Genomic DNA, 23,290 nt, shown 5'->3' with positions numbered 1-23,290 from the left:
CTCTTCCTATCTTGCATATCAGGGATACCCCCTGACTGTATTATGTCTGAAGTGATATATGCCCACCTTTATTTTCCAATAGTATATAAACCATTAATAGCCCACTATTTAACATTAATATAATATAACCTAATCAAGTATACTGTCCTCAGGTTAAAACTAGCTTCCAACAGTGTTAGCAAGAAGAAGCAAACCATCACAAGGCTACTCACCTTGTGAAAATGAATCCCTGGAATAACTTTTGAAATATGTTTGACCTACCAAGAACTATGTGTATTGCTTGGAGTACTCAAACTCTGGGAATCCTGGAGTAATGGCTGGAAACCAGTGCAGAGCCTACAGCTGGCTTCTACGTTTAGTTGACTGTTCCTATCTCCCACCCTCCTCACTACTTTCCGGCAGCCCTCTTGATCTACATACAAAGAAGAGAGCTGATCCAAAATAGTCAAATTCTAAGTCAAGTAGCCTATGCCAGCTTTCCCCCCAGGTATGGGGAAAACAGCTCTTCTCACCAAAAGCTCTATTCTGGCCTTTCTTCATAGTTGGGGGTTCCCAGTGTAAATGCAGGCCTACTCTTGTGCTCCAAATTCAAGGAGCTTGTTTTGTTTCTATGCTCTTCACAGCTACCAAGATGAGGCAGAAGGCTCCGCCTAGTTCACCAGGGTTGTACTTTGGGGTTTGCAGCCAAAGGTTCAGCCAGTAATAAAAGGATTCGTAGCCTTTGTTTTTCTGTGAACACATTTCCCTTGATGATCTTCTAAAGAGAATGCTGGACAGAGGAAAAGGGTTTGGTGTTTCTGAATAGCCTAGACAAACACCATCTCTTCAACATATCCCAGCACTATATTCCTAAATCTCCTTTCTTTCTCATTGTGTGGTTGCCTAACTAGGAAATGGCAGAAGGAGGAAAACAGTAAGAATCACTGTTTCATAAGCGTAAACAGGTATTGCTTTTGATTTCAAGACCACATAAGAAAAAAGCATTTTCTATGGTGAGTGCTGTGAAGTGTGTAAACCTGGCAATGCACAGACCTGTACCCCTGGGACTAATAATACATTCTATGTCAATAAAAAATAAAAAAAATTTTTAAAGAAAAAGCATCTTAAAATGTTTCTGTTACAAAAACATATCCTTTACTGATCCCTTAAGTTAATTTGTGGGACTTCTTTGGTAAACAAACAGGACTAATGGAATAATTTCTATACACATTTTTTGTTTACTTTTTAATGGAAGTTCTGATTGGCCTTTAGGTTATCTTCAAGCTGTGATTTAGAAGAATATTTCCAAAGGTTAAATTTAATAACCACTGCCTGAGATTCCAAGAGGCCTAATAATAAATAGAAAGACTAAATAAATAAATAAATAAATAAATAGACAGGCTAAATAAATAAATAAATAAATGGGTGCTATTGCTTGACCACCTACAGAATCCAAAATCTAGGCAATCACTTATAATGTTATTAGTAGTGAGCATTTATGACATGATCTGAGATTTCCAGAGTACATAAAATAAATATGAAAGAGTACAAACAAAGTCATTAACTCACACAAGGTGCCAGAAGGCTCTGTGGCTACATGTTTTTACTTTTTGAACACTCTTCTCCTTTCATTTATTCCATTTTCAAAAATACAAAATGAAAACAGTCCCCTGAGGGTGAAAATTTGATTTTCTGATTTTTCCTTCCAAATATAGACATCTTACCACCATTAATGCAAATGATTCTGCAAAGCAGCACATTCACAAATGGCTATTAAACTAAATATAACATTAAGTACAATCCATTAGTTCTGATTTCCTAAATAGGATGAAATTTCAAGTACTGACCTAGTTTAAAATCAACTTGTCAAAATCTCTAGTCACATTTTCTTATGTCTTACATCATTAAAAATCATACTGTCAATACGCTTATAGCTATTTACAGTATTTGAAATAAATTCACAATTACTAGCTTATTTGAATTCTTATAGCAAGCTTATGAGAAATATATTATTAAACCATTTTCCTGGTGAAAGAAGCTGAATTTCAAGAAAGTGAAGGGACTTCATGAAATTCATGCAGCTAAATGGCCAAGCCAGGACATGAATTCTAACTTTTAATGCTCTGTTCACTTCACTACACTGTGAAACCCTTAAATTTCTGATGAATATATTTTGCTACCTAAAATTTAGAAGATGGGGCTCTGAAATCTCTAAACCTCTTACACAGGGACTCTTGGATGGCTAAGTCCGTTAAGCGGCTGACTTCAGCTCAAGTCATGATCCCAGGATCAAGTCCTGCATCAGGCTCCTTGCTTAGCAGAGAGCCCGATTCTCCCTCTGTCTGTTGTTCCCCCTGCTGTGCAGCCTTTCTCTCTCTCTGACAAATAAATAAAATATTTAATAGATTAAAAAAATAAAATAATAAAATAAACCTCTTACAAAGAAAATCAATGTCAAGCATCTATAATAGCTTGGGCTCTGTACAGATAATCTTTATTATTTTTTTAAGATTTTATTTATTTGACAGAGGGAGACATAGCGGGGAGCCTGATGTGGGGCTCGATCCCAGGACCCTGGGATCATGACCTGAGCCAAAAGCAGAGGCTTAACAACTGAGCCACCCAGGCGCCCCTCTGTACAGATAATCTTTAAAAATTTTAATTAGGCACACTATAAAACATTTAACATGATTTAATTACTTAAAATAAAATGGATCAGAGAAAGGGAGAGAAGGCAGGAAACTCAAATATGGGGAACAGCACCTTAAAAAGTATTTAAAGTAAATCAAGAATCTGTAATCTCCAGGTGGTACTTGGGTTAGGTAATGTTTTTAGAAGTTAATTTTCCTCTTTTATTGTTGTGTCATGAATTCTACTGTACATATAAGCAGGTCACCTGCTCCATGCATTAAGGAAGGAGACCTGAAATACTCATTAATCTACTTGAGGAAAAATGCCCTTTGCCTGGATTCCTGCCCTCCCTGCCCTGTCCCTTTGATGCTAAATACAACTTTCGCTTCCAAACTCTAGCCAAGAACGGTAAGGAGAGTAAGCTTGACCTTGAGGGACCCAACTTTCCCTGACATTGTTCTACCACTGAACCCTAGTCTTCCCTCTATGATTACAGTTATCACAGTGCATTCAGTCACAGCCAAGTCAATCACTGGGCACTTTTATTAGAAAAGTACCTTTAAAGGGGGGTCTGGGCACCTTGAGCAGCTAAGTCAGTCGAGCATCTATCTGACTCTTGACTCCCGGGTTTGGCTCAGGTCTGTGATCTTACCGGCCATGGTATCAAGCCCCACATCAAGCTCTGCACTCAGTGGGGAGTCTGCTTGTGGGATTCTCTCCCACCCACCCCCCACCATGTGCTCTCTAAATATTTTAAAAAATAAAAATAAAAAGGGTTCTAAAGTACCTTATATTAAGGAACCATATATTATTCTACTTTGGTCCCGGTGCCTTATCAGGGCATAGCCTTGCATTAAGTGCTCACTAAACACCTGTTAAAGGCACAGAATCTAGGTGACCGCACCTATGTTGTAGTGTCCTTGGACTCCACATAAACACAGGTGAGGACACTGAAGGTCCAGGAAAGGTGCTCCATTGGATGGTAACAAACTTGAAAAAGTCTCTGCAGAAGCAAAGAGCCTTTACTGGTTCTAAAACTTGTAAGCATGGGTCAATGAAAAATAACTTTTCTATCAGGGTTGCTTGGTAGCTACCATTCATTGTTTTTTGTTTGTTTTGTTTTGTTTTTAAATCCCTGCTAAAGTGCTTTAAAGTCCTAACCTTTTCTGGGATTTATCAGGAAAATTTTGAAAGGCAGTCCTGCTTTTGGCTGCACACTCAATTCCTTCTAATTTAAAATTTCAAGTCTCTGTTTGATAAAACTGCATTCAAAAAGCACCCTCACCAAGAGGCACGCCGGCCTTCAGTAATGATTTTTAAATTATTAAGAGTAATACTAATGATTACTAACATTTTTTAATCAATAGTTCCTAGCCAGATATCAGACCAGGAACTTTGTATGAGTTACCTTATTAAATTCTCACCACATTTCTATCAGCAAGTTGTTGTTGTCATTATTTACCCATTAGGAGATGAGACATAGAGATTACACAACCTAAGACTATGAAACGAGAAAAGGCAGAGTAAGGATTCAAACCAAATTCTGTCTCCAGAGTCCAAGCTTTACCAGGCTAAGCTCAGTGACTGTTCTCCAGCTGTTTTGTTTTGTTTTGTTTTTAAAGATTTATTTATTTATTTGACAGAAAGAGATCACAAGTAGGCAGAGAGGCAGGCAGAGAGAGAGGAGGAAGCAGGATCCCTGCTGAGCAGAGAGCCTGATATGGGGCTTGATCCCAGGACCCTGGGATCATGACCTGAGCTGAAAGCAGAGGCTTTAACCCACTGAGCCACCCAGGCGCCCCTCTCCAGCTGTTTTAAATCCAGGTAGAGAGAAAGAATAAGCTTTGGGGTCAGAGCTTTGAGCAAACCTCAGTCCTTCCTCCTCCTAGTTGAGGAACGACGGGCAAATGACTTCATTTCTCTAAGCTGAATTCCTCATCTATAAAATGGGGATCATAGGATTAAAAGGAGTAGATGAATGATGTCTGAAAGTGTTCAAGCAGAGTGCTGAGCTAGTAGTAATGGACCCCTCAAAAACGTGTTCAAAGGAGGAATATTATGAGACTCTGAACCAAGAGAACATCAGTGGGGATGGGGTGTTGAGAAGAGATTTAAGAAACAGCAAAAGGCAGAGCATACAGGATTTGCGGAATGCCCGGACAGAAGGAGTGAGGGGGAAGAAGAGTTGAGAATGACACCCAACATGAGAACTATGTTTTTTCCAATGTCCAATGCTCCCTAACATCAAAAACAAATATTTCACCAATATTGATGAACAACAAATTCACCACTAAAAACCTGACTGAGCACTAAAAACAACCTGCACCCTAAAGTTTCACTTCATCTTAACCTAAGCAACAGAATGGTTAACAATAATTATAATCATGTTAGAGCTTTAGTAACATCCTAGAATATATGGGGAAGAGGTAACTGGCATAATAAAATTTTTCTCTCCCAAAGGAATAAAGTAAAAGACAGATCCACCCCATATTTAATTCAGATAAAATTTTCTGAATTCTAGGAAGAAATCTCTTCCCCAGTTTGTATCACAGATTTAAATCCATATACCCATCCAGTATAGTGGTTTTGTAGGCAAGTTAATTCTACCAAGTTTATAGATGCGTGGCTTTTTAACTAGAGAAGGCTGCAGAGATACCTTCCCCAGAATAAAGCTGAAAAATCAGATAAATGGACGGTTGACAAGAACGTAGGAGGATGAGTACAGCTATAGAGTGAAAACAAACATAATTCCTCATGGTAACAAGGCCATTTTATCTGCATTCCCTCAAAATGACACCCTTGTCCTTGAATGACCATGCTTTCAGAAGAAAGGGGAAAAAAAAAAAACTTAAATGCTTTACTTCTGACTCTCACCCTACCTATTAATATCTAAAAAGCAGGATCTGTGTACAGTCTTCCCTCTCCTACCCCCAAAAGAAAGATCCTAAACATAGGGTTTCTTCTGTTCTTTCTGCCCCACGATCTCCAGCTGCCACTGGGAGAGAGAGGCTGCAGAGGGAACAATCAAATGAAGACAAAACAAAAATTAGCATCACAGGGCTAATGACTTCAAGAGAAAATTACAGTTTAAGGGGAAATGTTTCATGTGTATTCTCCTCTGCACACATACAAGACGGCTAATAAAAAAACACAGACTGCTCTTTTAAAAACAAAAAGGTGAGAGGGTAGGATCCTCAGAGGTAATGAAGGCGACTAAGGATCTAAAGGGAACAGCTCGAGCGACATGGGTGCAGAGTGCTTTTCTTGGGTGGAAGGGGAGAGAACGCAGCCTGCCACCCCCACCACATGCCCCACGCCACGGCCGCCCATGAGCTGGACAGGCCTCTGCTCTCCGTGCCCCGTGACCCTCAGAGCTGGGGCTTCGGGCTTCGGCCTTCCACTTCTCTGTCCTCACCCACCTCTGCGGTTCCTTTCACCCAGAGCAAGACAGAAGAGCCAGGACTCTTGTCAAAGCACAAAGTAGTGGCTGTAAACTTGGGATCCCTGGTCGGACTCCAGGGAGACCATGGGCACTTTGAAATTATACGCAAGTTTTTGTGCCTACACAGTGACCGTGCATTTCTCTGGTGAAAGCATCCATGATTTCATTACAGACTAAATGGACTGCTGACGTGGAAAATGCATTAGACAGCCTTTAACTTGAAAAGGTACATAATGAAGGCCAAAACTGCTATTCTCTGAGGTTTAGGCCTCCGTGTACAGAGATCATACTGAAAGCTTTTTGCGGTCCAAAGAATGGGGAATTTGTACGAGGAAAAGAGATACTCAGAACACCACAAGGGGGGAAAGAAAGAGCATCCTTCTACGCTAGACGCACATCACTGGCAAGAACATGTTCCCTAGATGATTCTTGCAGAATCTGGGACACTGAAAGGGACCCCAGAAGGGGCCGATTCTGGCCCTCCTGAGACCCAGAGAAGCTACATATTCATTCAAGGTCACACTCCTACCAGAGCTGCAGGGGCACAAGAGATGCCCTCTCCCAAGCCCCCCGCTTCTGTTCCCCCACTCCACCGGGACAGAAAATAATTACAAGAATCACCCACTAAAATGCTGTTTTTGAGAAGCCACTGAGTGAACGTTGTTAAATATAGCAGTACTTTCCACTTAGCACATCCAATGTGGTGACAAAAATCAGCCTGCTGAACGACCAAGGAGACCTGTCTGGGTGGGGCGTTCGTATCTGACCGCTTGGAGCCTAGTAAGCGACTGTCAATAAAACGTCCATCTGCAGAGACAACAGAGGTAAAGCACACCATCTACGGACTTCCAAATGACGACGAGCCGTTCTCTGAGAATTCAACACTGTCAGCTGGGAAACATTTAAACCAGGTCCTTCCAGGGCTGAGATGTACAAGGGACCATATGGCCCCAGCAGAACACTTCAAACAGGCAGCTGTATGGCTATAATTAAATCTGTAGTAGTCATGCTATTATTTATTTAGCAGATTTTTTTTTAACGTACCCTCCACTGAGGTCTCTGAGAACAGGCACCAAATTAGAACAATAGAAAATATGGAAGAAGTAGATAGAGAGAATCAAGAGGAGAATAAAATTCTGGCAGAAAAACAGACAACAGCTTCGCAAAGTTTCCTTGAGAGGTTCTCCGCTTGCACCTGGTGAGCTCTCAGTAAATCATGGCCATGTTTCTGACGTGAATATTGAGGTTCACTCGCTCCCTTGTTCCCTAGCTTCAGAGCTACGTTCTACCTCTTTCTTTTTTTTTAATTTCCCAATTTTTCCAATTTTTCCCACTTTTCCCAATTTCCCAATTTTCCAATTTCTCACATTTCTGACATGAATATGGAGGCTCACTCGCTCCCTTGTTCCCTAGTTTCAGGGCTACATTCTACCTCTTTTTTTTTTTTTTTTTGAGTTTTCCATTTTTGAATCCCCATCTTCCATTCGTTTGACATTCACCAAATCATAAAATCCTAAAAGAACTCAAAGACTGTCTAGTCCAATTTCCCAACCAGTGACTTTGGTCCTAACATATAGTCATTTGCTTCTTGTGGAGCATAGAGTAAAAGCATTCAATTCAAGAATTACTTCCGATGTCACTGCTGGCCACTCCCCAACGCTGGCAGAATTCAGACTCCCTTCTCTCTGCTAAGATATCTACCACCCTACATTATTTATGGGTTTATCTCACAGTCTGTAATTAGAACCCCTACAAGGCAGAGACTGTGTCCTATTCCTTTTTGTAGTCCTGAACCCTAATACAGTGCTTTGTGGAAGGAGGACTTCATAAAAGCTTCATAAGTTAGTGATAAAGCTCTATTTCCTACTAATTCCTCTTTATATTAAAATAAAAACTACCTCCACAAAACATGTACCCACTATTATATTTTATGCCCATGGCAACGGAGTCGGTCTATTCTCTTTCACTCTAAAGTAAACATCACGACTTTCCTACCCCTCAACACTTCTCCTGTCCCAGAGTTCTGAAAATGTTACTTCAATTATTCCCATTAGCTTAGCGCCCAGGAAACTCACCACCCTACCTACCATAACTACATCCCCTCCACTGTTTTTGAGTAATGGGCATCTTTGAAAAATGTACTCCTGATGAAAGCCATAAACTTTCTATCCAAATAAGGCGGGATTTTTCATATGTTCTTATTCACTTCATGTTTTGAACTTACATAATTTACCTTCACTCCTGTTAAATTCCTTGTGGTTTCAGGCTGTCAGCACCATTCTCTATCTTGAGTCTAGGATTTAAAATGTAGATAGCTAACCTTGCCAATTTTGTGTCCTCTGAGAATCTGAAAAGTATGCATCAAGTGTTAATCCAAATTGCTAATATATCTGTTGGGGTAGTACAAGCTAAAAAAAAAAATGCCAAGACACTCCATATTTACATGGGTTATGAATGCACATACTTTGAGTATAGTTTTTCTCCAGCTAAAACCCCTCTGATAGTCGCACAGCCCTCAGCCATCGAAGTGCTTACCTCATCACAAACTCTAAGGACGCTTACTACACTCGAGTGGCCGCTCAGAAAAGACATGTGGTCAAAAATGTATTTCAGTTCTTCTATTCCACATACATAAAAATTATTTAGATCACAAGCTAGCAAACTTTTTCTTTGAAAGGTCAACTAGTAAATATTTCAGGCTTTGCAGGAAGCATCCATGCCCTGTCACATATTCTATTTTTAAAACTCTAACTCTTCTTAGCTTCACCATTTTGGGGCCACTGGCAGTCTCTGAACCCCGGGCTCTAGTTTGCCAGATGTTATCTCTTTAATTCTGAAGTAAATAGCCTATCGGTGAAGATGAGCATTTGACCAAAAATTAAAATACGCAATTACTCGATGACGGCTGTAGCAGGTGTCATGATAGAAAAAGCATAATGTGCAATAAGAACCGATAGCCACGGTCTCTAACCTCGACCAGAGAGTCACCAGAAACTTCCCCGAAGACATGACAAGTACAGAGGAATGAGTGAACACCAGTTGTCCAGGCAAGAAGAGCATTTCAGTCAGAGGAAACAGCAGAGGCAAAGGCCCCGAGGCAGGGGCAGACTGACACCTTAATGGACCTAGAAGAACATGTGTGTGGTTGGAGTACAGTCAGTGAGGGAGAGAACCCTGAAAAATGCCTTTGGCTAGAGAAGTTAGGCAGGATGGCGCCGGGCTATAAAGGCCATGCTAAGGATTCTGGCTTCATCAAGAAGGCAATGGGCAGCCACCAAAAGTCTTTCTGCCATGAGTGACGCTCGCAGCACTCTCCTTCAGTGCAAAGCCTGCCTTTGTATTTTCTAGGTACCTTCATAGGGCTTCATCGTTTTCTACGTTCTCAGATCTAAAAACCATACTGGTTTATGTGAATGCAAAGTAAGTCCTAACATAACTGCTAATGGCTGGCAAGGAGCTTGTTACTTTCAGGAAAAAGAGGGAAAAGAGAAAATGCCACCTCTACACAATTTCACTTGTATGCTCCTCTGGGAACTATTTTAAAAAAAGAGAGAGAGAGAATCATTCTACCTTAGGATCTATTTTAACAAAAATTAAAAAATACCCCAGTGTTCTATTTTGCTACTTTCTCTTGAATCACTACAAAGTTAAAACTGTATCGTTTCACTCATTGTACGCGCTCCACTTTCCGTGAGGACTTTGTTTCATAGTTTCTCCTACTGCACTATTCGCAGGGAGACCGAAGGCTGTGGGCAAGCACCTCATCTCTCTACCTGTTGTACTTCACATACGTTATCTTGTTTTATTCTCAAAAGAGCCTGAAAGGTAAGGTTCTACCCACCCCTAAGGCTCAGAGACATTAAGTACATGCACAGGATCACTCAGCTATAAGGAAGAAAGCTAGTATTTGAACCGACATCTCTGGGATTATAAAACCCAGATTTTTCTACTACTTCAAGGAACACACATTTCTTACTATCCAGAACATTCTGGTGGAGGTGGGGGGGACTACTCTAAGTCTTCTATCCCTTTGATTTAAATTCTTTTTCTCCAAGACCCTCCATATTGAGGTATTACGAACTGGGGATTTAGATCAAGAAGGCACAACTAAAATGAGACAGTCCAACCCACAGCACAGAGTTGAGATCATGAAGACACAGACTAGGGAACATATTAGCAGAGGAGCATATAGTCCCTACTAGAATTTTCAAGAAAAGGAAGACTCTTCTAAAAGCCTTTCATTTTCATTTATTTGGGTTTTTATTTTAATAAAATCTGCATGTTGTCCTACTTTAATACACCTTTTTTTTTAAGATTTTATTTATTTATTTGACAGACAGAGATCACAAGCAGGCAGAGAGGTAGGCAGAGAGAGAAGGAGGGGAAGCAGGCTCCCTGCTGAGCAGAGAGTCCGATGTGGGGCTCGATCCCAGGACTCTGGGATCATGACCTGAGCCGAAAGCAGAGGCTATAACCATTGAGCCACCCAGGCACCCCTTTAATACACCTTTTAAAGATGAAACAACATAGGAATTTTTAGAAGTATAACTAGAAACCAAAATGTGACATGAATCCAGGGTTCTCAAAAGAATTTGCCACACTCTCCTGAGTTAGCAGGACGTCACACGGGGTCCCATGAAGACATGGGGCATAGGAACAGCACTGCCACCAGCCCCAAGAAAAACCCCTCTGTGGCAGTTTTACAGAGGTTTTCATGATCCCCTCATGACAACAGTTGCTCTGTGAGAATCCTGCACTTAGAAAAAAAGTTTCATAACTATTTTAAGTCATAGTGCAGTTGTTATTTTTCTAAACAAGATCTCCCTCTCGGGTGCAGTCTGGGGATTCTTTCTAGAGATCATACTTCAACAAGGCAATAAATTATGCACCAAGTTTTTCTTCATATAAAACCACAATATAGAGCCACTTATTGAAATTTCTGGAATTCCCCTTGTTAATTTCTCAGGGTCACAAATAAGCGGATACTGAAATGGGCTTTACCCTGGTAAATTTTGTTTGTGAGACGAGTAATGCAATCAAAACCACCAGGAGAAAAGATCAACGATTCACTCTGACTGAAAGGTTTTTCGGAAACAAGTCTTCCTAATACATGGGTTCTTTCTTCTTTTCAATAATATACTTGGCTCTTTACCATAATGCTGTCCTGGCAATCTAAATTAGAAAAATGTATGAGCAAAACAGGACTATAATAATGTATAGAACTTTAAATTCAATAGTAAATCCCACTCAATGATCAATTCTTTCCTAATTTGATATGGGTTACCCTTAATGTCTTGCTAATTTCATACAAAGTGAAATAGCTCATATCTAAAAGTAAAATGTTGAATAGTCCATAATTTAAATGTGTTATGCTTGGGAAAACTTAGCAATACCATGTCATCTTGCAACAGAACATCTTTCTGTGCCGACAGCTGTCTTTTTCAAAATGGCCTTGTGCCACACTACATTTTGTTTTAAATAAAGGGCAAAAGAAAAAAAGAAAAAAAAAGAAAAAAGATCTGGCGTTTTCTTTAAACTACATCAATCAGCCAGTTAACTATGTTCCATTGAGCTTTCATTATGAGAAAAAATGTGTGAATGGATTGTAACAAATGAAAGAGCAAACTATATTTGAAATGTTAGCATTTGCATGACTGTCCTAGCCAAAAAAAAAAAAAAGAAATTTTAAATGTATGAGATGGGCAAGCATGGGCATTTCAAGCAACTGGTTCACCTAATGAAACACTCTATCAGCGATCTTAAGAAATACTAATTTTTCAAGTCACCAAAAAGAAAAGAAATAATACTCTGAGAAGTCACCTTTCTCTGAGAACCTCTCATCCTCATTTTCTGAGCCTTTAAAAAGTTCTCAGGAAAGGGTAAGTGAAAGCTGATTCACCCTTGATTAATCATCATTTCCAACATCAACTAACTTACAAGACCGCTGCCTCTCCTGCCCCCACCACCTTCCTTCCCCACACACCATGAGGAAGATAAGACAGACATACATACCAAAAACAATAACAAGTGCATCCATGTGAAATGACATGTAGTAATGCCACATGGTGCCAGAAACCCAAGATAGGAGTAATTAACGTGAGTCAGAATGTTCCAGGATGCATATATGGAAAAAGCAGCACTTGATTTAGGTCCTAACATAAAGGCAGGACTTGGAAATGCAGAGAAGAGACATTGGGGTCCCATGGAAATGTGCATGCAGTAACGACAGCCACAGGAGGACAATCGGGCACATCTCAGCAGCGTGCAGGCAGAGCAGTGGAGTGCAAAAGTTGAGTATGAAACCCCAAAGAGCCAAATTAGCAATGTAAATGTGAAAGGTGAAGAAAGAAATCTGAAATGAAATTGACTTCCATCCCACCAAACTCACTGCAAAACCAACCAAAAATTAGAACCAGCAGCGGATTTAAATAACGAAAATGACCGTGATAACGAAAATGTGTATCCTATTTTAAAGTGTTTTAAGCATGTTCCTTTTCACACAGCAGCCCTGTGGAGGAGGCAGCTCAGACTGAATCCCAACAGCTGTATCATGAAACCGGAAACTGAGATTCATGGTGCTTAAGGTTTAACATGCTTGTTTAAGTCTTCAAAGCTACTCCTAAGATGAACTTCATAAAAAATATTCAATAATAATTGTTCGCCTCTTACAAAAAAAAAAAAAAAGACGTTAAACGATGTGTACCTCTCCCACTTCATGGTCAAGGGGTGAACAGACCTGTGGTGAGAATGAATACTGACCAGTCTGAACGTCAAGGAGTCACAGGGCATTTGAGCAACGCACAAGTAAGGATCTGTACATGAAGGGAGTATCCACCATGGTCCATGGACGAATCAACTAGCTAACTAATCTACTTTTGCTAACTCTACAGGTTAACTCAAACAGTAAAAAAAATTTGAAATCTTGTTGTATTTCATGGGGGTGGAGGGAGGATTGGGCTGTTATTTCCAAAAATTTTTAAATCGCAGTATTTTCCATTTATTGGATAAACCAAATTGTTCACTTGCATGGTTAACCTACAGATAGTCACATTCCAATTTACTACCTTTTTCTCCAAAGAAGAGTATTACATTCAGCTAAAGACCTTGTGTTCTGTTACTGATGTTCTCTACAATAGAACGATGCTTCTAGAGTCTCTTGTTTCCCTGTGACTGATGGTTCTGGCCCGCACAGTTATCCTGTCTTTCAGGGGACTGCCACACTTTACTGTCAGTGCCAACAGTTTATTTGGTCTCTCCAGCTAGTTAGAAACTCACAAGCTAAGATTACATGTTATATTTTTATTCTAGCGGCCTTCTCTCATTGACATCCCCCAACACCACTTAGGGTCTGGGCACACAACAAACTACTGGTTGAGCCTTTTAATCACTGTGGCAACAGAAACGTTTGGTTACTATAAGACCCTTAAAAATTTTGTTTTACATTGTTGGTTTAGTTACTAGTAATTCTGGTGATTAGCCTACTCAGCATGGTGTGTGCCTCAAGGACAGATGGAACAGCACTAACTATCAGTTTGACATCTGTGCCTGGGGACCTAAAAAAGACCGTAACCCAAACAAGCAGCACCCCCTGTACGCATTCAGAGGACAGGCTGCAGGGCCAGAATGCAGCTCTACCACTTAGATGCTATTCAACTTTGGGGAAATTGCTTAATCTCTTTGTGCCTCAGCTTTGCCAATATGTAAAACGGGGCTGAAAATACCAACCCCAATGCATTAGTGTAAGTCAGCGTTTAGCTATATTAGTTCTTGTTAATTACTCTTCATAAAAGAACCGACTCAATGCTATCAGGTGAGCCCCCAAATCAACAATAGTGCAGCTAATTTTGAAGTTCAAAATTACTACAATGGCTCCCTAAACAATGACTCCGTTATTTTTTTTTTTTTTTTTTTTTTTGCCTTTTGTATGTGGATGCACAGAACACTGATTAGGCAATAATGTCAGTCTTGTGTAATTAACTACTGTCTTTCAGATTATAGAAAAAAAATTACTGCTGTTCTTTTATCATGGAGGTAGAGGGGCGAGAAAGGAGAGTTGTCTTCATTTGAGTTCAGTGCGAGGGAGTGAAACCAGACCACTGGTGGTAACACACGGAGAAATCAGGACGCTCTGCTGGTGATTGATAAGGTCATGAGATTCTGTGGAGGCAAATACATCAACCAGCCACTGGATCAATCAGACCAGTGAGCTACAAACGGTGGGGAGCCCTTCTCTTGCTGAAGAAGAGCAAGAAATGCCTCCTCCCATGGAATGGCCTCTTCATCAATCTACTGTGCAGCCATTCCCTGTTGAGAGGGAAATAAAGAAACAGCAAAATCTGCAAATACTCCCCAACATGTAAAGAATGGTTCGATGATTTCTTCATCAGTTATCCCAGACGACGACACTCCTTCAAAGCTCCTAATAAAGCACTTCCACATAAGGTATGAACTTTTCACTGAAGTAACTTTATAGTCTGGATGTAAGTTCACTTAAAATTCTCATGGGGGTGGGGAGTCTGGGAGAGGAAGGAGATGCAGAGCCAAGCTGCAAATGTGTCAAACAGCGCTTCAAAGAGAATACTTGTCCAACTCTTCTTGCAATGTTCCTTTTTGTTCCAAATGCTGACCAAATGCTGACCACCAGGAAGGGCTCTTGAGATGAAGCCATTCTTGGTTGCCAAGGAAATTCCCACAAAGCCTGAAGGCTTTCTTTGAGAGCTGGGGAACAGCAACACCTTTTAGCAGAAGCAGTAAGAAACATACAGGTGGCCAAGTTCACTGCCGCTGTGCTTTTCACCTCTTTGCCTCAGGAGACAGGAGGAATAGCCCGCCCAGAGATCCAATCAGACTGGGAGAATAAACCCAGTTTTAGCCTCAATATTTTAAGCTTCTGAAAAAAGCCCCCAAAGTGATCTGGGAGACAGATGCCAGTGACTGAGATTCTTTTCACTTTAGCAACTCGAGTCGCTAAGCTTTTACTGGAGTGAATCATAAGGAAGAAACTCAAATCTGATTGGCATACAGTAACCCCGCAGTGGAGGAGGATTTATTAAAGTGTTTTAAAAATCTAGGACACAAATTGGTATAAACTTTTGGGAAGGTAATTGGCAATACACAGTGAGCCAGCAATTCCACTTATAAAAATTTCTCCTCCAGAAATACTCACTAAAGAATGCAAAAAAAAAAAAAAAATTAGAATAAGGTATTTTCTTAAAAGCTTGACTAGTAATTGCAAAGAAAATAACTAAATATCTATAACAGAATATCATGTAAATAAAATAGGATTCTTGTGGACTACAGCCTTTGAAAAGAATAAGGTAGATGTCTGTGGCATTGTTAGTTTTTTTTTTTTTAATAAACATATAATGTATTTTTATCCCCAGGGGTACAGGCCTGTGAATTGCATTGTTAGGTTTTTAAAAATCCAGCTGAAGAACAATATGATCCTATTTGTATTTTATATAAATAAGTATAAAGTTATTTTATGCATAGAAAAAATCTAGAGGACTCTCCATCAAACTGCTAATAGTGGTTATTTTGAGGATGAGAATTTGTGAACTTTTACTTTCTATTTTATTCAGATTTGCTTTGTTTGAATTTTTACAGCAATTCTGTATGCTTTGGAAATCAGAAAAAACTAAAGTTTAAAAAAAATACAGAAAATAACATGTTACTATAGCAGGTTAAGAATGACTCCATGTATATATTTACAATGATTAGAAAGGGTTTTTTAGGGTGCTTGGGTGGCTCAATTGGCTGAGCAACTGCTTTGGGCTCGGGTCATGATCCCTGAGTCCCTGGATCTAGTCTCACATTGGACTCCCGGCTCCAGGGGGAGTCTGCTTCTCCCTCTGACCTTATCCCCTCTCATGCTCTCTCTCTCTCTCTCTCTCTCTCAGATAAATTTAAAAAATTGAAAAATCTTAAAAAAGAAAGAAAGAAAGAAAGAAAGAAAGAAAGAAAGAAAGAAAAAGAGTTTTTTAACCAGACCCCTAAGGTTTTTATCATAAGGTATTGCTGTTTTCTGGCTGTGTAACAATTTGTCACTTCCAAGGGGAAAAAAGTCATTTATCTTTTTAATGAAGTCATGGTCAGAAGTAGGTAACATGTGACATGAGAGTAGACATCCATCAAAGATAATTGCTGATGGTATTCCATGACTCTCCTCAATATAGTCCAAGAATATTCATGGTACTGCAATACAGGCAGAACGCTACCTACTGAAAAGAAGATAAAAGGTGCCATCAAATATAAAACATGCCAGTTAATTATTTAAGACATAAACCTGCCACCCCTTTCATTATATGTCCAATCCAGAAATGCCCCAGAGTTGTCCTGAGTGCAATTCTTTCACAGGTACAGGTAAGAGTGAGACCCCACACACACCACTGGTGCTCCTTTCTGAACAATAAAGACTAAGACGCCTGTCACTGTTCCTCAGGCTTCCAGGGAAAGTTGTATGAGTCGTGTGCTCTACCCAGGTGCCACACCTGACGTCAGTCCGCAGTAACATCCACAGGAAAACTAGAGGTACAGAAGCAATCACTCAAAAGCTCGGACACACCACTCTTGGTGGCCTATGTCTGGTTCTGGGACCTTACAACATTTTAACATTTTATTAATAATCATAATTTAATCTAACTAACAGGAAACTTTTTCTTTCTTAAAATATTTGGTGAAACAGAAGAACTTCCTTTACTGACAGGAATAAGATCTTGACGTCTATGGTAAATGTATGAAGAAACAGACTACCCAGTCTTCACAGCTACCAGTTCAATGTGCTGTGGGGCTCAGCCGCTGCTGACTTACAGGAATACCACCAGATGATCCAGCACCCTGGAAAATGCCTCGGCCCTATCACACAGCATCCTCAGTGGACTTTATAAAATGCGAAGCAGTACACACAACTCCCCAGGTAAAACTCCTAAAACAGTGTCTCACTGTACTTAGAATAAAAATGAAAAGGTGGCCCTGTATATTTCCCTGGCCTCATCTACTACTTCATACCAGCTACCTTTGCTCCAGCCACTCTAGACTTGTTTCTTCTTCTTCCCATTTCTTGGATATACCACATTCATTTCTGTTTCAAGGTTTTACTATTGCTTTTTGCTTAGTCTAGAAGCCTCTTTCCCCATATCTTCTCCTTTCTGGCTGACCCTACCTAAAATAGCTTTTCTGAACCGTATCACATTACCCTGCTATATTTTCAAGATAGTATTTGTGATAATGAGAAATTACTCTACTCATTTGTTTACTTGTTCCTATTCTTTATTGCCCTCCTGTCCTCAAAAGCACGGGAGCTTTATGAGTCAAAATATTTATGTCTCATTCATCTCTGGAATCCTACCCACCTCCGAGAACATTTTGTAGCACAGGATATATTTTTTGAATGAATGAATGAGTTCAAACCACAGCAGCATACAGTTATGGGGTGACTTAAAATTTCAAATTTATTGCAGCCTCACAGTTACTTAAAGTCATATTTCTAAGTTTCACCAAAAAACTCTCCTTTCCTTTACCTGACAATACAAGACAGAGCTTACTTTACTTCAGACAGGTTAATCTGTTTTATTTTCAAGCCGATGCAGAACCTGTTTTTAATTGAATGTTAGTCTTCAGATTCAAATAAATGGCTCTCATGAAAATATAGAATTATGAAAATGGGAAAATCCAACTGTCCCAATTTTAAGTGGGACACAGGTTCATGAAATCAGTAAATGAGAACTTCAAAAAACACTACTAATAACCACTGATTGTTAATTCTTTAAGAATATGGGAGAAAGCATCAGGAGGCAGAAGGAAGCTATATAAAGTGAAATTTCTTACAGAAAAGGAAAGATAATTACAAATATCAGTTTTGTTAATCATCTCAGTGGCAAGCTTATGCCCTCTGAAAGAAGACTCCAAAGATAACCATGGCAGTGGCGACACCAGGTCCCATCAAGGACACCTGGCTGAAGAAACGCCATAGCCACTGACCCATCAAGGACACCTGGCTGAAGAAACGCTGTAGCCACTGAGCCACAGAGAAGCTCACCGCAGCCACCCAAGCCATGGTGGCTAACGACATCTAAAGATGTCACCACCTCCTCACAACATGCCTTTGTTGTCCAGTTTTCACAGATGCGATTCCATTTGGAGCTCTCCCAACACCAAGTGCTTCAATGGCCCTAAAAATGTGCTAACGATAAGTATTATAACCTCAGAAAATATGAGCCTTTCTTAGCCCCTGCACCCTCTCTGAAGAGGAACCGTGACCACCCAGGGCTCAGTGTGAATTAGAGGGTTTTCTGGCTGAGCTGTGGAAAAGAAAAAGGGGGTGCTATTGTATTTTCCTGTCACCGTGCTTATGAAAAAGCTATTAATATGAAGGGAAGCTTTACATGAGCCTTAGAAAGGAAATCCTCAGAACTATGAAGAAATCATCTCAGCTAAATTGAGTTGACTCATTCGTATATTACACATGTGTAAGAAAAGGATTAAGGGTTGTTCAATCACAACATGTTTCTTACTAGACTTCACTTTAAGGCAGTCATGCTTAGCAATTTCAAACTCATACAGGGTTTTAATGGTTTCATCCTCTTAGTCTCTGACAAAATATTTAAATCCAGGTTAATTTCTGGGGGGACAAAAACGACCTCAAAAACAGAAATCAAGACAGACAAGTACATTGGGAGACAATAGGCAATAGGTAGTGCTAAAAATGATCACACTACACTTTAGAAATTAACCTTTAGCCAAATTCTACCAGTAGACCTATGTATAGGATCTCAGAAAAGCTAGCTAAATGAGGTACAGCATACAAGTGATAACCAGGTAAGAAGTTATCTGGTTATCTTTCTGAGGATCTGCAAGGCATTTGCACATCTACTGTATCCACTGTAGTCTTTGCGCTGCCATTCCACTGAAGCTTGATCATGAAATTGTGAGGTGCTATTGCACTACTGATACCCTGAAAAAAAGTCAGGCCCTTTTAAAATCATTGTACACTTAGCATAGTACTTCTACCAGAGCTAAAGCTAAGAAGTAAAATAATGAGAAAGGTTTTCTTATCCTCACAGCTGATTCCATACTCAAATGCAAATCAGAACTAAGCCACCACATTGGACAAGCACCCATTGCACTTCTAAGTTTTCTTTAAAAACAAAACAAAACAAAAACAGAAAAGGAATGAAAGGAGATAGAAAAACAAATCAATCTAAGGTAAATGGGGAAGGTAACTGGATAATGAAGAAGAAAATCTTCCGTAGCAACAAAATAGAAGAGATTATTTATGTAGATTTACAAGTAGATGAGCTCCAGATGTGGGTTTTTTTTTTTTTAATCTACTTCTTCCCAGGTGCTTTTCTGCTTAATAAATATAACATCCAAGTTGGAATATTGTTGAAGCATTGAATCACCTAAATTTTGGCTATGCTTTTCTGCCGTTAACTATTTTGAGCTATTTCTCAATAAGGCAGCCGCTACTGAAATCATAAGTACATAGGCTTGGCAGAGCCAGAGAGAAAAAGTGCAGTCCACAGATTTGTTTCTTCTGTTTTCCCAAAACAGAATCTCATAAAAAATATGCCCTCAAATTTTGTCACTATGTTGCTGTCAAAGAAATCCTTCTCCTCTTCATAACTCTGAACATTAAACCCATAGTTCTTATGCTACTGGGAAGTTATATGGCTCCAGGAAGTGGAGAGGCACCATTGCAACTGTTCAAATTGTAGCCAGGCAGAATAATCAGTCAATCAGAAACTTCAGTTCCATTCAGATGGAAGTTTTTGGGGCCAACTTGGAAAAGCATACAGAACAAGTTTGACTTTACTGCCAAGATCATTTCCAGGACATTGGCTAATTAATTATAAAAGCTTTTTCAAAACAAATTTGAGCCTGGCAACCTTTTTTTCCTACCCAGAAGAAAAAAAAAGAGAGAGAGAGAGAGAGAAAGATTAAAAAATAAAAGCCTGAGTTTAGTGTGTGTGTGTGTGTGTGTGTGTGTGTTTGCCATAGCTTCATCTTCTTTACACACCTTTTTTCTTCTTTTCACCCTAAATTGATCCAGAAGCTTTTGCATTTGAAGTTACTAAAATAGTAAGTACAGAAACTGAAAAATATTAGTTTGAATTCCTAATTTGCCTTTGATTATAGATGAGATCATAGGTCAGTTCAAACCTTCTCTTCAAACTCTTCAGTGGGAAGAAAAGAATAGACTTTCTTCCTCTTTGTGGGATGAAGAGCTCATTGGATTAGCTGCAGTTACTGTAACAGATACAATATGGATGGACAGTTGCTCTTAAAATGATATATTATGTTTTGTTAAACACATACAGTAGGGACGCCTGGGTGGCTCAGTCAGTTAAATGCAGGACTCTTGGTTTCAGCTCAGGTCATGATCTCAGGGTCCTGGGAGGGAGCCCTTCCCGGGGCTCCATGCTCGGTGTCCAGTATGCTACCCCCTCTCTCTCTGCTCCTCCCTCTGTTCACACTCTCAGTTTTTCTCTCTCTCTTTCAAATAAACAGTCTTTTTTTTTTTTTAATGATATATTCAGCAGCCTTCACTTCCTGGCTTTGAAAACAAAAGGAACAAAACTCCTGATTTAAATCATCCTGGTTTCACTTAATAGGAACCTCAAAGAATATGGGATGTTCATGAGAGTCATCAAAGATTCTGGTTTCCAGTTCCATAATCACACAGGTTTTTACAGCTAAATCAACACCCCCAAACCATTATGTTTCAACATATTTCATCTAACACTGGAATCAAAAGCTTATGTAATATGCATCTTAAGCCATCAAATTTCCTCTGCATAGGCCCAGATCTGAAGACACTCAAGAAGGTAAGAAATTTCTCTTAGCCAGCATTTACCAGCTGCTTATTGGCAAATTCCTGGCAAGAGTACTGTCAGTAATAAAAGAAGCTTTAAAAAAAAAAAAAAAAAAAAGTCTTGTCAACCAGATATTCCTAACTCTGCCTTATCCTGTATCAAGTCACTGCCTTATTCAGTATCAAGACCCCTGGTAAACCACAGAAACAGAACCTTACTAGTCAATACTGAAGGAAGCCAAAATGGGCCAAATAGTTTTGAGGGCAACTCGAAACGAGTCCTAGTTTACTGAGTTTTCTCTTTGCTGGTACAGCTATGCAGCTTCCAATGCATCCAATATTTAAGTGATTCCCTCCTGCTTATTTCAAGGGGAAGGCAAATATAAGGAGGGGAGCTAGCCATATTAGTATATGAACGGGGAGCAGATCTAGGATTCCAGAATCAGTCTCAATGTAATAGGGAAGTAACTAAGCCTGACCAAAGCAGAGAGTTCCTCTGAGGAACACAAATTAAGACAAGAAGGACAATGCTCAATTTCAGAGAATCTTGAAAGTCAGGTAGGGAAATCTGAACTTGACTTGATAGGAAGGCATTATAAACTTTTATCCAGGAAAGAAATATGAGGACAATCACATGAAAAGCATATTATTGAGATAGGAGAAAACAGAAAGAAGGGGTTAGTTCCAAAGCTTTTTTAGCAATCCAGTCTGAGATGATGAAGGCCTGAATAGGGTGCTGCTGGTGAAGGGAAGGAAGAAGGAATCCAAAAACCACTTCACAAGAAAGCATAAATTCACCTTCCTGTAACTTTTAGAGTCAGCAAGGCCTCTAAACCTCTGTCTCTACTCTAAGAGCCATCCAGGAAAGAGGCACATCATCATAAGTCTCCATTGCCTTTGAATATATAATTCAGATTTCTTTAGTCAGGTGGAATTTTCACCCAAAGTAACTCGTTTTGCTTTTTAATGTAAAGTACAAAATTATACCTACTCACCATTTTCTATATCCAGTTGCCAACCCAACTGGGAAAAATAGCCCAAATTCTATCACACTCTTTTTAAAAGACAGTAAACCTAGGGGCACCTGGGTGACTCAGTCAGTTAAGTGTCCGCCTTGGGCTCAGATCATGAATCCAGCCCCCTGGGATCAAGTCCTGCATCAGGCTCCCCACTCAGTGGGGAGCCTGCTTCTCCTTCCTCCTGCTCTTGCATGTTCTCTCTCTCTTTCTCCTCCTCAAATAAATACATAAAATCTTTTTTTTTAAAAGGAGTAAGTAAATCAAGGTTCAAAACCTAATTGCCCTTCATGTCAAACAGGCGACTTTGTTTTAACAAAAAAACTTATGCTGCTAGCAAGACTACCATTACCTTTGCCTGACATATGCCCCAAAAGTTAACCATTGCCAGCACTTCTTAGACCTTTATACTTTACCAATGCACTTTTTCCTAAATTATCTCTTTTAATCCTCACAATAACCCTGTGGCAGGGATTATTATTACTATTTTGAAAACTGAGATAACTCTGGCTCCAAGACTTAAGTTGTCCGAGAGACTATGTCTGTAAGGATTGGAGTCAAGACTAAGTCTTACCTTTGAACTTCACATCCCCTGACATAGTGCTTTCCCTTCCCTCACAGACCACACGACGACAACAACAAACCCATCCACATGTATCAGTCCCTTTTAAGTTATTTCATTTCTAATCTTATTCTAGCATCTTCTGGAACATATTTAGTCTTCAGTTTCAAAGAAGTAGGACTTCTTTGCTTACCTGGTCCTTCTCCGGTTTATCAGAAATGTCATTCAGACTGGAGGAAGTCAGATTCCTATGGGTCATGGCTGGGCTACCTGAAAAAAACAAAAGCAAACCCTAATTAAAGACTTGTTTTCAAAAACACAAGACTTTGGTTGTACACTTCATAAACACTTGTAGATGATGATGAGAATGACAATGATGCTTTAGCTCCACTGGGACCTCCTGAAGAGTTTTCCAGATCACAAGTTGGAGCACATAGATGGTTAAGTTAGAAGTATGTAAAAATCACAAATACCAAGTTTAAGTCTTATTGCCTGGGTCAAGTTCAAGATGAGTTAAACTTTGGAAGAAACATCTAAAACAATACGCATAAAAATAAATTTACTCCTCATTTGGCTTACTTTTTTGTTGTTGTTGTTTCTGCCCTTCATACACATCTTAATCTACCTAGTATCCTTTCGTTTTCCTACCTCCTACAGAGATGGCCTTTTTTTTCTTTCTTCATGTCAACAGTGATGGCTCCAGATTACAAGCCTGGACCTCCTCTCCTCAGGCCTCTGCAGTCTCTCCAAGGTTATCACTCCCTCTGATCAACCCCAAAACCCATCTGTGTTCCCTTTCCCAGCTGACACTTTAATCAAGAAGATATCTCCTTGATGGGCATCCAATC

General features: G+C 39.7%; 1 protein-coding gene across 6 annotated transcripts in view; it reads right to left on the bottom strand.

Annotated features, from left to right (window-relative positions):
• The window catches only part of SLC4A4 (solute carrier family 4 member 4), a 457,437-nt gene that overhangs the window by 159,422 nt on the left and 274,725 nt on the right, over positions 1-23,290 (bottom strand). For all 6 annotated transcript variants that reach the window (XM_059385129.1, XM_059385136.1, XM_059385120.1 and 3 more), the window contains one exon: positions 22,636-22,712. In XM_059385129.1, the coding sequence (XP_059241112.1) occupies positions 22,636-22,712 (77 nt within the window). The remainder of the gene's footprint in view (positions 1-22,635; positions 22,713-23,290) is intronic.

This window comes from Mustela nigripes, chromosome 1, assembly GCF_022355385.1.
Source record: "Mustela nigripes isolate SB6536 chromosome 1, MUSNIG.SB6536, whole genome shotgun sequence".
NCBI lineage: Eukaryota > Metazoa > Chordata > Mammalia > Carnivora > Mustelidae > Mustela > Mustela nigripes.
The sequence above is the reverse complement of the archived record's forward strand: the minus strand, read 5'-3'. Positions and strand labels throughout refer to the sequence as shown.